Here is a 15658-nt window from a genome sequence, read left to right on the forward strand (position 1 = left end):
AACAGGAACATCATCCCAAGCATGTCTGTTTGCTTGTTTTCTTGTTTGTCACAGACTTTTAGATGGTTTTTCTAGGATATATAACCCCTGGTTTGTTAGTTATGAATAGATCATGATTCTTCTTCTGCTTTCTCCCCACTGTAGTATTCACTACAATATTTCTTTTTGGATGTCTTTTTAGGTGTATACGATGGCAGTTCAAAAAGCATATTCTATATATATAACCTTTGACATACGAATTGCTATGAAACTGCCTCTAATCGTGGAAAATATAGCTAACTATAACGTCTTCTTACATCACATCATATATATATATTCTTTCTCTCTCGCTCTCACGCACTATATACACACAAAGCATCCTAACTTTGTGAAGACTTTTGTGAGACTGTCGTCAAGTTTCCTGCTTTCCTGCTAATAACAACAACACCCTGTTCATGGAAAACTGGGTAATTGATAAATAGCTTTCCGAGCACATCTATCGCTTTACTGATCACAAGATAAGGGAAGGACTAGGCCCCTCCTTCGCTGCCAGGAAATTCACTTGTTATATCGAGAATGGCTCTGGAGCTAGTATAATAAGAATCTACCTGCAGACAAATCTTCACACACAGTTTCCACGATATTGTCCGGCGTGCAGTTCAAGCTACAAAATTACCGGGGCATGCTGAGATCGCTGTCTTTAAGACTCTATGGTTCGCCTAGTCTTACGTGGCCCCACAACTTCTTACCCTCCGCAAAGACACACAGGGCAATGATGGTCTTATCCTAGGTGGTTATATCGATTACTTGGTATGGGCTACAGTTCCTAGCAAGCCCATCACTAAGGAAGAATTCTGGCGGCTGCACCCAAGCCTTCCCAAGACCATCCGTGAGAAGTTCATGGTCCTCTATAGGTTCGTTCGTATTCTACACTCCTATACTCAAAGAAACAACAGTTATTCTAATCAAGAACAAGTGGACTCGGGTATCACGGGTTTAAGATCAGCCCTTCTCGCATATGAAGGACCATTTACGACTCTGATCCGCAGACTATGTATGTATGCGGCATATGCTACTGGTTCAGGGACAGAAGCTGATTCATTCCACCTAGGCATCTCTATAGTCTTATAGCAGCAAGCCAACCCGACAATCAAGTGAAATGGAATGACATTGTTTATGCGTTGTATGGGTTGATCCAGGTTCCCGCAGTGTAGGGTTGGACCAAGGAACAGACTAGCTGGATCTCCGACTATGGCCAAGGTAATGGGATCGGGTTGTCAAAGACCGAGCCAAAGGTATATATCTCAGCTCATCTGCCTCGTAGATACTGCTAGGTGTCTCGGGGTCGTATGGCTTCCAACCCTACCAGGGAAAGAAGCGAATAAGAAGTGAATTGTTTGAAGAACTTCTTCACGCCCTCCGTATCCTCGCCTGTATCCGGGTGTACTTCTGAGTAGACACCCTCAAGATTGTGATATGACACTAGGGGCGCCATGTCCATATCAACAGCCACTGGTCTTTGCCCATTGTTTTGGATTACGGCCATTGTGGACTAGGCTCACTGTCGTATGGATACAAGACACAAATCCAAAACAAGTAAACGTAATGTGACGGAAAGGCTACAATTGCCAACTAGATCTGCACCATATATTCAATCTCCACAGCCAAAACTAACTGATGTCCAAGAAATCTTTTACCAATCAGACTAGAAAATGAATGCGCCGAAAGGATTGAGAACACCCAAACTGTTGAGTACACCGGCGCTGCTGTCGGTAAGATGAAAACTTGAGTATTTGTTGCAGACATATTTAAATGCAACTTTAGAAAAAAATAATAACTGTCGAAACTTCGAGGCACAAGGCCGGGGGAATGATAATCGCACATGCAAGGGAAAGAAGAAGGGAAAAAAAATCAGCGGAGCCCAATAACACTCTGCGGTGGAATTAGCTATCAAGAGTTTTGAGTCCACCGAGGAAGGGGGTCTTACCATCTCCAGAGTCCACACACGCCGGATCCAGACCTTTACTGGCTCCTCAACGCCCTCAACGTCGTTCAGCTCAATGCCCTCCCACCAGCAGCGGCGGGCAGGCTTACGCCAAAACAGGAGAAGCTTCTGGGCCATGCCCACAGAATTGTTGTTTGACAGGTCTCCACGGATATCAGTGCGAAGTTTGGCCAGTGCAAGACTGCAGATTACTGCCTTGTTAGGCTCCGGGGCGCGGTGACCCCACTGGTCAGCACGATCAAATCCTCTGCGTTGTATATTAGCATTGGACCATAATTGAAATCTTGAGTTCTACTCACCCGGCTGTCAGCATTTCAATAAGATGCTGCTCGGTTGACCCAATCTCCTCACTCTTGCGCAATCCAGAAAAGATGCCGTCCTGTCGCAACAGCGACCTACCCGCCGCCCGCTTGACTTCAAGCATTTCATCGTGTCCAATGTCGGCGCGAGGTGGGATCACATAGAAGTCAAGGTCCTCCCGTAGGACAATAATGCCAGCACGGTCCTGCAGCATGTCACGGGCTGAGCCCTGCATTGGGTCCGATAATTCCATGTCTGGTGAGTTTGATCCGGAAGGCAGAGATGAGGGAATGGTTTGAGCAACAGTTCGGAAGAAATCCAGCATGTACTGGAGTGAGACCGGGTCATACTGGATGATAACTGTCAGAGAGACTTTAATATTCAGGATAGGGATTGGCGTACGTCAACTGGGAATACATCCCCATCATGGAAACCGTTTGTAGAATGTCCATCCGGGAGGAGGCCATTGGGGAAAAGGGAGAGCAGCACGAATTCCGGCAAAGTTAACAGCTCATCTCGCGAAAGAGTAAACCGCGTACCACTATAAACTTGTCAGTTCATGCATGATTGAGATATGAATCAATGTGAGATCCTACCGAAGGTCAAGACCGACGTGTTCATCTCCGCCGATATCTATTATCACACGTTAACACAAAGAATATCAAGCGGCCCTTGTTACCACCAAACATACCACCAAGAGTGTTAATTGGCGGACCCCCGGTCTGCTGGACCTGTGTTATGATGCTGGAGGCACCTCCTGCAGCAGCCATCACGTAGGTGAATGACTCAAGTGGACTATAGCCTTCTGTGTATGGCGGCGGCGGTTCACCGTCGTCGGAAGAGCCCTCGTTTTTTGGTTCGGTGAAAGACGCTTTTGTGTCAGCAACAACTGCCGAAGATGGGGCCGGCTCGAGCGACTCCTCGACAGGTGCTGGAGGCGCTAAGGCTGGAGGACAAGCGGGTCCAGGTTCAGTAACTTTATATGGGCGATTGGTGTCTGGTAGCGACGAGAAATTAAGAGATGAAAATGGCGGAGGATATGCGGGTGAGGAGCTTGACGCTGATGCTGGGGAGTGCGGTGGAGGTGCGGTGTAATAATCGTCGTCCTCCTCTAGGGAGTCCGTTGGATGGGGCGGGCACGCCGTGGTTGATAGGTCCGACGGCGGCGTTTCTCACGACACCGTGGTTTTCTATTATTGCCAGAGTCACGTCAGACAGACCAATCTGCGCAACAATAATGATCAAATCCTGACCTAGTCTAGCAATGCGACTGATCTGGGTCGAGTCTCGTCCAAGTCGGCCGTGTTCGAGAGTGACGGGTTTCCAATTCAATAACTTTCAGCACCGGGATGAAAGAATTATTTCCAAAAAGAGTACAACAGACATATGCTCTCATCTGCTAAATTCGCAGCGATTGAGTGTTGGAGAAAGAGAGACAGCGCTTAGAGGTTGGGGAAGACGGGTAGATCAACTTGCCCAGGTGGACGGCGGTAAGTCCGAGCGCCTCACTAGCCATCGTAACCTTGGCACGTGCCGTGTCCTCTTGTCTTTTGTGTTAGTTTGGATTTCCTATTTCTCGAGTCGATTTATTATTGTGGGATGATATTAGACGTGCTTAGCGAAGTCGATATAATATCCTCATGGAGTATGCCTGTTGGGTTTGACCTATTTCCAGTCGGACCCCCCCGCAAAACCGCCTAGACCTCTCTCATTTCATACGATTATCAGCCTACCTTTGATTTTGATCCTAATTCTCAAAAGAATCTAAGAGCTGGATTTTAGATACATAATGTAAACTACTTTCCTTTCTAATTTTCGCGGGATACTCGTTATTAAAGTTGAATATCATTTTCATAATCCAGTTTTGATGTAGATTTAGGACCTTTTTGAATATATACATATCCACACAGTCTTAACCCATGATATCTTGTATTTTTTCCATGAATATCACAAGGAAACATCAAGAATCAAATGTGAGTTGGTAGAGAAATTCTGGTTCAACTGTGGGTACGGAGTAGTGTGGAATAGGGGGTAGTCACAATGACAAAGGTTGTCATTCACACAGGTCTAAAAAGACACCAGAAGGGAGGATTTATGTGTGCAAGTAACTATTTCCATGAGAAAGACATAAGCACTATATATGCATTTCATTTGCATACTTCAAATTTTTTTATATATATAAATATATCAGACGTTACGCTCTGCAAAGCTCTGAATCAGACCCTCGAGAGTCGGTTCATACTCCTTCAAGCTGACCTGGTCGCCCTCGAGGATAGTGTTGGCCTGTACAAAGACCTTACGTGGGACCTTGTTCTTCAAAACAACGTCACGAACAGTGGTTCCCCACCAGCTGTCAACAGAGGTGATACCGTCGTACAACCCCTTACCAGCCTCAATATCTGCGGTACTCTTGTAGACATGCAGCTTCTGGAGATACTTCTCTACAGCAGGGCGTCCGTGAGTCAGAATCTTGGACCGGTCAAGACGGATCTCTAGATCAGAGAGATCCTCTTTGTTGTAAGACAACTTGACAAAGTCATCACCGGCATCGAGGAAGGTGCGTAGAATACTGTAGCGAGCTTGCATGTGTGCCTGGCCCCACTTCTGGGTCTTCGGGTCCCAGAACTCGAGGGCAACAAGACCGGCGCGAGCCATGGAAAGGTAGGCTGCGAACAAGACGTCGCCGGCCTCACCGGCCAAGTCTTCCTTGCCATCACCGAATCCGAAGATCTTCAGGATTTCAAAGTCGCAAGCAAGCACCATAGCCACGCACTCAGCACGGCACTCCTCATACGACGAAGCAATGGAACCAAAGACCGAGCTCCAGGTCTGTCCAGGCTTGTACCAGGTCGACACGGCCTTGTTGGTGACTGGGCTGATGGGTGGGTTCTTAATGTCAAAGTTATACTTCCCTGGCGCTGTCTCCTGCAGCAGCTTACCAGTTCCATGGCCCAACAACTCATGGATGCCGACCTGGACCTCAAAGGCCGGGTCCCGGAATGAGCGGTAAACCTCCTGGTCACTCTCAGCAATGAAAGGAATAGGCTCGTTGGGAGCTTTGGCGCTAAGAACATTGCCCAGAGACACGTTCTTGAAGCCAAGGTTCTGGCGAATGTCATCATAGTTGGGCAGGTTGATGCCGGCTGGGAGACCGGAGCCAGCAAAGGTCAAGACCTCCAACGATGTGAAATCGGGGCTGAGGAACTTGTCTTTCTCAAAGTCTGTACCCCAGGGCAGCTTAGGAATCATGCTCTCGGCACTATCCACCAGTGTACCAAAGGCTCGAGTGCGCTCCAGATTGACCTGTAAATGTCAGTGACGGCAGTATGTGATTTCAGCACGTTCCATACCAAAGCAACGAAGCCTTCCCATTCTCCGCGCACACCATGGGGGTCTCTGTATGTTTCAACAAAGCCCAGGTTCGTCTCGAGCACGGGCTTCTGGTCCTTAACCCAGACGCGCTGGCTCTCCTTGAAAGCCTCGATGGACCCACATCCAAATGAGAAAGCATATGAATCCAACATTTTCTTCTGGTTATCATTTGCGGCAGCAAGTCCCGCTTGCTTGATGCTGTGCGCGATTTTTGCCATCTCCTCCTGGTAGTCACCGAAGACAAGACGCAGCGTCTTTCCCTTCAGATCTCCATCAAGTACAAATGTGTTCACATCACCGAGATCCCGGTCTTTCACAGGAGGCGACGAAACCCCAGATGCGATCAAAAGCTCGAAATCATCCGAAGATGTCTTCCGGATTCTAGTATTCTCCAACGCAAGTCCCTTCTTCTCCATCAAGTCACCAATTGCCGTGATCTCCTCCTGTGAGATCGTCGGCGAATCGGGGTAGTAGGTGGTAGTGTGGCCATCCTTGGGATATCCGAGGTGCATCATCGACTGTTCACTGGTCTCGTAGATCCCTCCTCCAGTCGTGCTAGCCTTCTGGAAGGCCGCCTTCGTCTCTGCAGTAGCCGAAGCCAGAGCCTCGAATGCGGAAGCGGACAGCCTAGGGATGAACTTTGAGTCACCAAAGCCCTTGTAGTTTCCGCAGTTGCCCAAGAATTGCGCCGCATATTCGAGGAAGAAACGGAGGTCTTCGGAGCTAACTTGTGTTTTCTCGGCGAGGCTATTCCAGTCGCCATTGGAGACGTGGTAGAGTGACAGGATGAGGTCGTATATAGGTTCGGACTCAGGGGAAACCTGGCGCAGGGTGACTCGAGTGCCCTCAAATGCGGCTCTGTACACATGCGAGAAAGGTTAGCTGCCAATAGCTCTTGGAAGATGTGGTACTGCGGGCGGACCCCAGGAACACAGGAACACAGGAATACCATACCTGCTCATGAAGTGGGCATATTTTCTCAGATTTTGGTCTTTGAGGGTATCAAAGTGTGACTTAACTTCCAGTCTGACCACAGTAGGAGGCGAGTCAGCCAGGTAGTGCTGTTTGATGCTTTCGTCCATGGCGCGAGTTATATGGGGATGCGAGGAGAAGGTTTTTGCCAGTCTGACAGTCGACAGGCTATATATCCGATGGAGGGGTAACAAAGGTAACACGGAGCTCCGGGAGAACAAGCGCGGCGCAATGCCACGCAAAGAGTACATATGGAGGGGTTTGACGACGAAGTATGACATATCATGGAGAAGCACCAATCAGGTACGTGGCTCCTTAGTTACGGTCGGATCCCCGATGGAGTCCGATCGGCATTGCTTGACAAAGATTTCGATTTGGTAAAGTGAATGCTTTGAATTTGTCACTTTGCCTAATTACAACTGTTGCAGTTACTATTTACTATTTACTATGTGAGGAATGTACAATAACTAATAGCAGTAGCAGCAATAAAAGGGGGTATCAGCCAGAAAATAACAAGAATTGTCCCTTATATCAGACTCTCATACTTGTCTAACCCTTTCTTTTGAGTTCCCTGTTGTGTCGCGGCTGTGCCTTGGAAAGACGTGGATATGTTGGCTGTGTTCATCGGAGGGGGTCTTATAGTGCTGTTGGACAAAATGTTTCCTGTAGGAGGTGGGGGGATTGAGAATGAGGAGTAGTTGGGTGCCGGTTGTGCAGTTGACCTTGACCCGGACATATTATTCGAGGGTGTCATGGTCGACATGGAACTCAAAGACTGACCCGGTGGGCCTGTGGAAGATCGAACATTGGCATTGGCCGGGGCTCCCCAGGCAGAAGATGAGGGCTGCATAGTAGGGAACGCTTGAGCAACCGGTGAAGCTTGCCGAGCAGGAGCAGGAGCAAGAGACGGGAAAGAGCCCAATTTCTGATCTGGAGTAATGGAACGGAAACCAAGATTAGACTGCTGGCTTAAGGCATTGGCTTGTTGTGTCATGCCTGCATTATTTGAAGACCAGGAGAATGAAGGCGACATGCTAGGGACCGCTGGCTTGGCTGGCTTGGCTGGCTCCATACTACCCCACATATCTATACTCTGGCCATTCGTGGGAGATGCCTTCTTTCCGAGAACAAGGCGCTCAAAGCTGCCAGCACCCCCGTCCGCATCGGGCGAACTGAGTCCTGTGGCGGACTGCGACAATTCGTCGGCACCATTGTGGAAGCCCGTTGATCCAGCGGCAGAGGATAGCTCTTGCAGCTTTTTGGTTTGTTCCTGTTCAATCCTCGTTGAAAGAGTTTTTATCAGAGCCATAAATGCGTTGAATTGTTTAAGGCTCAAAAGTGGCCCAAGACTGAAACTCCAGAGAACCGGCAGGACTTCCAAAGCCAGGAATTCGGTGTCTGCGACGGTTCCAACCTGACGAAACACCTTCAGCGATGCCATCATCACTGATGGTTCTTTCGTTTTGATCGCCTTGAGAGATGGGACAAGCTTTTCTTGAATGGTGTACTTGTCCAAAATCGAGGACTTGGCTGGTTTCGACTTGGTCGCCTGGATTCCGGATAAATCATCGTCAAGCCCGTCTGAAACATCTGCGGAGGCCCCGCAAAGCACACTAAAAGCTTCCAGACTGCGGACCTTTATAGCAAGGCTGCTAGTGCGACTGAAAGTGGCAGCAATCGGAGGGAATACTTCGTTCTTGACCGTGCTAAAATCAAGAACCGGGAGCATCACAGGGAGGCATTTAAGAGAAGCATCCACCAAAGTGTGTGTGGGAGAATCCAGCCCGAGCCGAATCAGGGGTAGAATATCTAGAAATAAACGTCAGATATAGACTCAAAGGTTTCCATTGACAAACCGCACCATCTTTGAACTCCATTCCCGAACAACTATCAGCAATCAGATTCATGTTATCAAGCACAACCATGAGACCTGCATCTTTCTTCGAGTCGCGTTCAGCAGCGCCCTTGCCCGAGCCAATTCCAAATACTTCTTTCAGACGAGGGATGATTCTCTCTGGGAACACGCGACGTCCGTTGGGAATCCGCTGTAGAATGCCGAAGACGTTTTGCAATATCAGCGGAAGCAGTTCCCTATCCTTCAATTCGTCCATCAACGCTCCCAATAGCTTTCTCTCGAGGACAGAAACGGGGAATTCCGGTAGTACCCGTTGTAAGCCACGCAAGAATTGAGACTTCTCATTAGGAGTTTTTGCTGGCAAAGATTCCAGGAACCGGATAGTGGAAACTAGCACATTGTCAAAGTACTGTGATTGCTGGAACTCTCGAGCATTCATGCGTTGGGCAGGCCGTCTGGTAATGAGCCTCGGTAGGACATGAGAAACTAGATCTTTGGGAATCGGCTTCGAACAGAGGAAATTGTTGCTCTGCGATGGAGTGGAAGACGGCGAGCTCAGCAACTTCTTATATGTGGACAAGTTTGCGTGCGTTTGCAAAGGCGAGACATGCGGCGAATTGTACAGAGCGATGATGACGAGACCCAAAGAGAAGAGATCGGCAGCTGACGATACGTTGGAGTCCATGGCAAAGTCAGGCGACGTGTAGTCAAGGGTCAATTGTACTGAAGCGGGAAGCCTCGGTTCTTGGTAGAGGACCTCAGACACAGCCAATGGCGGCAGCGACGAACGAGTTTCAGAAGAGTCCGGAGGCCCCGCGAATCCCAGACCAGAGATCTTCCAATCTGATTTGGCATTGATATAGATGGCATCCGGGTTCAGATTCCCATGGACTAAGCCCGCAGACTCGTGGAGGAATTCAAGGCCCTTGGCAACTTGCAAGAGTCCCTTTTGAATTTCCAACTCATCAATCTCCACATCTCTTCTTCTCCGGGTACCATCAGCCTCCTCAACCACGTACCGGCTGCTTCGCGAACCAGCGCGTGTGGTATTCTCTTGGTCGTCTTTTTCTAGCAGCAGCCCGGAAAGTGAGGCGGTGAGATGTTCCGTGGCAAACATGAGACCACCGTTACGCGTCTCCTCCACAGGCTCAAGCACCTGAAGAATTGATGGGTGCCGTAGGCGCGCGAGGTTGCTTGCTTCGCGCTTTAGCCGCTCGATCACATCGTCCTGGAGTTTCTTGGGGGACCCAGAACTCCTTCCAAATCCACTAGAGCGTGTCTCTAGTGACTTGCGATCAAAGATAAACACCGAGGCCGCCGTTCCCGTGGACTTCTTCTTCGCATCGTGGATTTTCCAGGGGCCGGAGTAGACGGTGGGGTTAGGGGAGATTTGGTAATTGGCGGAAATATTGGAACTGAACGACTTGAGCGCAGATGAAAACATGGTGATAAGCCCGCAGGCGAGAATTGGTCTGAACGATAGTCGGCGGAATGAAGGGAGTTGTTCGTTTCACAGTGTCGTCACGGTGTAGCCAGCACAAGACATGTTTATTTTCAATAATACAGCGGAATTTAGAAGGGTGCCAAAGGGAGGTGAGCCGATGTTGAAACTCGATGGCTAATGGGGTGTCAAAACATTAGCTCAAAGGCTGAGAGTAATTGTCCACAGGTTGCATACTTGATCAATAATCCCACCTATGCGACCTCAAGTCCTCGATTACAACTACTCTGCCTATCGGACTCATCACGTGATCTTGTCAATAGATGTTTGTTGCCTTAGGCACCAACGTGTTTATCGCTGACGCAGCAGGTTAGCACAGCAGGTTATGAACTTAGTGCAGCATAGTTAACAACTCCTGATACTCAATCCGAAAAGACATCGTCTGGATTAGATTTCTAAAGTCTTAGAATGGCGCAGTATCAGTCCACGGGTGTATGTAGTGTCAGTGCGACAATCATTATCGAGTACATAGCTTAAAGAGCTCATATCCTTGATTTTGAACCTTTTCAGGTCATATTTTGCTGTATAGATCGAGCTCTGCGCATATGAACTCTTCTTGGCGACTCAATTCAGCACAACCGACACAAACCGTAGAAAACCGAATGAAGCCGAAGTCGGCGGACAACTCTAATTTACAGCCGCTGATTGGCCAATATGGCAGCAATTTTCCGTATCTGTAGGGCGGTGGCAGAACTTCGCATTCTGGGCTTCCGAGTCATCGGAGTTGTTGTTGAGCTCCGCAGAGACACTGCAGTTCTGGTGCGGAGTCATCTTTCTACTTGTGATATAAACCCACATTGACTTCCTCGATTTCAGTACGTTTATAATTCTTCCACAGACTCAATTGACACATTCTCCACTCTCTACACCCTTGGCTGGCCCTTGGAACGTCCCTAACATCACCACAGTCATGAAGTCGCTTCACCAATTAGCTCGCCGACAGGCACTGACCGGGCTTGCAATGCCCCGCGTCCTCTCGTCACAGAACATTGCCGCCAGCCGGACATGGCAGAGAGCTTTCAGCGCCTCCACGGCGGCAGCCTCCCAGCTCCCAGGTCTTGATGCCTCGAAATTGACCATCACCAAGACCACTACCCCCAAGGAGCCAATGGACTCCAAGGATCTTGTCTTTGGCAAATACTTCACAGGTAAGGGAATCTCTGCACCTTATTGCCTTCCAGCCACTGAATGGAAGCAATTGTAGATCATATGCTCTCCGTGGAGTGGACAGCTACCGACGGATGGCACACACCTCGTATTGTCCCCTACCAGAACCTCAGCTTGGATCCTGCAACTTGTGTGTTCCACTATGCATTCGAATGTTTCGAGGGCATGAAGGCATACAAGGACAGTACCGGCGGCATCCGTCTGTTCCGCCCCAACAAGAATATGGAGCGCCTAAACAAGTCTTCTGCGCGCATTGCTCTTCCTACCGTGGATGGTGACGCACTGACGAAGATCATTGGAGAATTTGTGAAGCTCGACAGTCGGTTCATTCCGGAGTGAGCATATCTTGTATACACCAGATGGACATCATTACTAACCTCCATAGTGCTCGTGGCTACTCCTTGTACCTGCGTCCTACCATGATTGGTACCCAGAAGACCCTGGGCGTTGGCCCACCAGGATCCGCTCTCCTGTATGTTATTGCCAGCCCCGTTGGTCCTTACTACCCAACTGGCTTCAAGGCCATCTCCCTGGAGGCCACCGATTACGCCGTCCGCGCCTGGCCCGGTGGTGTTGGTGACAAGAAGCTTGGAGCCAACTATGCTCCCTGCATTCTGCCTCAACTCGAGGCTGCATCCCGTGGTTTCCAGCAGAACCTGTGGCTCTTTGGCGAGGAGGAATATGTTACCGAGGTCGGCACAATGAACCTTTTCATTGCTTTGAAGAACAAGGAGACCGGACAGAAGGAGCTTCTCACTGCTCCTCTTGACGGTACAATTTTGGAGGGTGTCACTCGTGACTCCGTTCTGACTCTCGCCCGTGAGCGACTCGGTCCCAAGGGCTGGAACGTTTCTGAGCGCAAGATTCGCATGTCTGAGGTTGCCGAGGCATCTGAGGAGGGCCGCATGATCGAAGTTTTCGGCGCTGGCACTGCTGCTATCGTCAGCCCTGTTCGTAACATCAGTTACAGAGCCAAGATGGTTGAGTGTGGTTTGAAGGAGGATGAGGAGGCTGGTGAGATTGCTCTCCAGATGAAGAACTGGATCGAGGGTATCCAATACGGTGACGAGAAGAACCCTTGGAGGTAAGTTGGTCCTAATCTTTGTTGAGCCCTGATGACGATATACTATACTAACAATCTATCAGTGTCACTATCTAAGACAGACATGTCAGATAAAAGGGCTTCGGTACCCAGTCTTTGTGGCATGGCCGCAAAGGCTTTCAAAAGTCCTTAGGGTATATTTTCTTGGTTAATTTTGCATTTGTTTGAATATTTGAGGTACCGAGGCTACCGAGCAGCAGCGGGCGTCTTTTACATATTCATCGGGGGCTTGGCTTTTTATATAGAGAGCTTTTCTGATCTTTACTATTTTCGGTTTTTCGTTGAGTCCACGATATTGTAAAGATATTGAAAGGGAACCACCTTCCAGTGTATACTCCGAGTACGGTCACATGCTGTAGGACAAAAAGGCGCTATACTCTTCGGCTTTCGACGCCATGTAAGTAGAAAACGAATGAACTGAAACGAATTGACGCGCGTGGTAACACATGGGCAAGCAAGGAAGGGTCTTGTTGATTTAATTTTATACTTGAATGATAGAGTTGTGTAAATGAAGCTCTCAAATGGAAGCCTCCCTCCCGGGTAATGTTGACGCTATTCCCACCACACAAATCTTTAAATTCTCCCGTTTCTAGCCCTTGAAGCCTCTCATACCATATTCTTAGCAATTTCAAAACAGCCTAATTTGTATAGGTGCGAATAGCGTCACATTTGTACTCATTTCTGAAGGCATCAATATTGTCGACCTTAGAGAAGAGAAAAGTAAGGTTTAGAAGTGTCATGTCATGCACTATAGTTATATATATATATCGGAGCCTGAGAGCGTAACGTTCAGATATATTGGTCTTTTGGCCTAGTGTGTAACTCGCCAGTCCAGGGGTAACAAAGGAAGTTATTAGAAGCTAAGCATAAAGCTTTAATAGGGGTAAGAGATAGTAATAGTAGCAATTGGTGTATAGACAGTCATAGTGGTTACCTCATAGTATATATCTCGCTCAAGAAAAGTACATTTAGGGGGCGCAGTTAGCAAATCATGTAGTTTTGGTTTCATATAGGACAGTGACTATTAGTAGCTAAACCCACGGTGGTCAAGTGCTAAACAAACAGTGAATGAAGCACAGTACTTCTTTACGGTATTTTCTTTTGGTCTGAGACGCTAAACGCTTTCTAAGCCATCATTTAGAGAAAATTAGCCTAAGATTATTTCATTAAAGCCAATATCTCAAATAGGATCCGAAATAATCCTCTTGTATCGATAGACGTCCAAGGTCAAGGTCGACCATCAGATTCAGCATCAAACACAGATAATACTAAGACATCTGCCAATCCATAAGATTGATACGTCCAAGCACATAAAGTTGCAGACAGGTTAACTAGTCAGACCCTCCAGCTTTGAGTATGTAATGTACAAGCACAGTGCTGACGAGTGTCAGCCACCCGTACCGATGACCCCGCCTATTTCTTGGAAATTCCATGTTGATTGACTTCACGTCACATTTTACCCGAGGATGAGTCCTAGAGATAGGACCATACAAGCCAATCAATATCTCCAATCGATAGTCCGGGCGAATAGGTCACATCGCAGCAATACAGTCTAGACCAACGGTAAATATCCAGCTGTAAGTTGACCGAAAACAAGGTAAAATAAGCGACATGTAGCACGTGGGCCACGTGGAATGAGGCTAAACCCAGAACAAGTGAAGCGAGAGCGAAAGTAGAAAAAGAACAGACGGATCGCCTTTCTCTGTACTAGAGAAGGTTTCAGGCTCAATCTGTACGTCCTTCAGCTACGTATTGGGCAAAGATTAGAATCACAGCGGGACACGACATGCGTTTCAGAATGTCCCGCATGGATAAACAATGGGGGTTGTTGGATCTCATAGGCTAGATTTAGTGCTCGGCATATTCGGGTGGGTTGCAATGAAAGACTTCTATGAATTCTATTGCATTGGGGATGTGTGTGGCTTAGAGGGAACTGGTGGTCAGTTTCTTATCTTGGGATACCCCGGACGAGAGTTTATAATTATTCTCCTCCGGACTTATTGCTGAGTACAAGACAAATATAGTAAAACGCAAACTTGGGAATCGTTAAGTGCCGATGTGTTTTGGTGTGACTCGAAACAACCTTGGAAGGGTAGCAAGATGCTGGAAATTTTAGCCATGTTTGTTTTGTAGTTTTCCATGGGCTCACACTCGGGGGTGGTGTCTGATAGTATTCAGCTTCAGCGCTGGACGCCTTGTCCGACGTCCCCGACCTGGGCAAATCTATTTGAAGTAAAGTCGGATGAAATTGGCGTGCCCAGTAGGTGCGCTTGAATGGACTTTTTCACTCGGTCCATTTCAGGCTTCGTGTAACAATCCAATGCGAGAACGACAACGTGCCAGCTCGACGCAAGGGCACATCGGATATTGCCGTCATTGATATTTCTTGAGTGACATCAACCTTCCCGAAATAAAAAAAGAAAGTAAAAAGGAAAGTAAAACACAATGGGGAAAAAGACGAGGCATTCTGCAGACAAGCGTGTGTCATGGGAGGTGCATCTCGGACACAGCAAGGTCGGGGGCTGCATGATAGTCCACCGCCAGGAACATTCTTCTAGATGGTTACTAGAAGGCTCAAAATGCAACCCATCCAAGCATCCGGGGATAACCATGGTATGTGAGTGGCTACAATCCCTGTAAGAGGAGGAGTTTCCACTAGGATGGCTGTGCAAAGCTTAGAATTCCAGCTGGAGACAAGGACAATATTAGCGGTGAAGACAAGTATGTACCGGGTACCTGAGCTGTTGTGCTCATTGAGCGTGTCACTGAGGTCATGGGATGCCTCTCCGACATTACTCGATCAGGAATAAGAAGGTGGTCCTGCTCAGCCTTATACAGGGAGACAAGGACGAGAGCACTTTTCGGGCGACGCACTAGCGGAGTTGGTTCCTAATACGCACTATATATACGCACTACATTCCTACTATTAACTCCGACCCAGATTGGTGGAGAGACCCTGCAAGGCTACCTATTCATAGCCTAGTTGTCCTACCTGAAAAAGAGCCTCTTTTTTTCTTTTTGTGGATTCCCCTCTCTCCCCCATCCTCTAATCCCTTGTCCGGACTACGGATAATGTCCGTAATATTTTTTTGGGGAGCATCTGGGTCTAAGCGTATTTCTGGGGACTAAAAAAAATAGATTAGGCAGTGGGTAAACAGTGCACCTTAATTCCTAATTCCTAACTCCTAACTACGGAGTACGGGGACGGAGTACGGAGAGTACGGATTTACTGCGCATCATATGCCTCGATTGGGATTCACCATGCCAATCAGGCAACCAGTGGAAGCGCGTCAATGAGATCACAGAGGATAATAGGATAATAACGGTGACAATAATTAAAATAAAATAAAAAATAAAATCCGCCAAGAAAAGCAAAGTGGCATTAATTATAGAAATGTTACTGAA

General features: G+C 48.0%; 5 protein-coding genes across 5 annotated transcripts; 2 read left to right on the forward strand and 3 right to left on the reverse strand.

The window, feature by feature from the left end:
- Positions 1 to 461: 461 nt before the first annotated feature.
- Positions 462 to 1193, forward strand: N7516_005844 (uncharacterized protein; the record flags this gene model as incomplete). The annotated part of the gene is made up of 5 exons (XM_057218564.1): positions 462 to 570; positions 638 to 675; positions 703 to 893; positions 936 to 1033; positions 1111 to 1193. Coding segments are annotated over 5 exons (519 nt in total), but the record flags the coding sequence as incomplete, so codon positions are not given.
- Positions 1194 to 1309: 116 nt separating this feature from the next.
- N7516_005845 (Xylulose 5-phosphate/Fructose 6-phosphate phosphoketolase N-terminal) lies at positions 1310 to 1525 on the reverse strand (the record flags this gene model as incomplete). The annotated part of the gene is made up of 1 exon (XM_057218565.1): positions 1310 to 1525. One exon carries the CDS (start codon positions 1523 to 1525, stop codon positions 1310 to 1312), a length of 216 nt encoding a protein of 71 aa, XP_057072656.1.
- A 2946-nt stretch (positions 1526 to 4471) lies between these two features.
- Positions 4472 to 6738, reverse strand: N7516_005846 (dipeptidyl-peptidase III; the record flags this gene model as incomplete). The annotated part of the gene is made up of 3 exons (XM_057218566.1): positions 4472 to 5587; positions 5635 to 6514; positions 6611 to 6738. 3 exons carry the CDS (start codon positions 6736 to 6738, stop codon positions 4472 to 4474), a joined length of 2124 nt encoding a protein of 707 aa, XP_057072657.1.
- A 416-nt stretch (positions 6739 to 7154) lies between these two features.
- Positions 7155 to 9927, reverse strand: N7516_005847 (putative protein kinase Scy1; the record flags this gene model as incomplete). The annotated part of the gene is made up of 2 exons (XM_057218567.1): positions 7155 to 8437; positions 8490 to 9927. The coding sequence occupies 2 exons, from the start codon at positions 9925 to 9927 to the stop codon at positions 7155 to 7157; spliced, it is 2721 nt and encodes a 906-aa protein (XP_057072658.1).
- Positions 9928 to 10726: 799 nt separating this feature from the next.
- Positions 10727 to 12327, forward strand: N7516_005848 (branched-chain amino acid aminotransferase, cytosolic). Its single transcript, XM_057218568.1, has 5 exons — positions 10727 to 10799; positions 10893 to 11132; positions 11189 to 11486; positions 11537 to 12235; positions 12298 to 12327. Exons 2-5 carry the CDS (start codon positions 10895 to 10897, stop codon positions 12308 to 12310), a joined length of 1248 nt encoding a protein of 415 aa, XP_057072659.1. The 5' UTR covers positions 10727 to 10799; positions 10893 to 10894; the 3' UTR covers positions 12311 to 12327.
- The last annotated feature ends 3331 nt before the right edge of the window (positions 12328 to 15658 follow it).

The sequence above is a fragment of the Penicillium verrucosum genome, assembly GCF_028828655.1.
Source record: "Penicillium verrucosum strain IBT 35672 chromosome Unknown utg000002l_segment0_segment0, whole genome shotgun sequence".
Lineage (NCBI taxonomy): Eukaryota > Fungi > Ascomycota > Eurotiomycetes > Eurotiales > Aspergillaceae > Penicillium > Penicillium verrucosum.

Coding starts and splice junctions, on each gene's coding strand:
- N7516_005848 (XM_057218568.1), top strand. CDS start 10,895: ATGAAGTCGCTTCACCAATTAGCTCGCCGACAGGCACTGACCGGGCTT. Junction 11,133..11,188: donor CTTTGGCAAATACTTCACAG/GTAAGGGAATCT, acceptor AAGCAATTGTAG/ATCATATGCTCTCCGTGGAG. Junction 11,487..11,536: donor GACAGTCGGTTCATTCCGGA/GTGAGCATATCT, acceptor TAACCTCCATAG/TGCTCGTGGCTACTCCTTGT.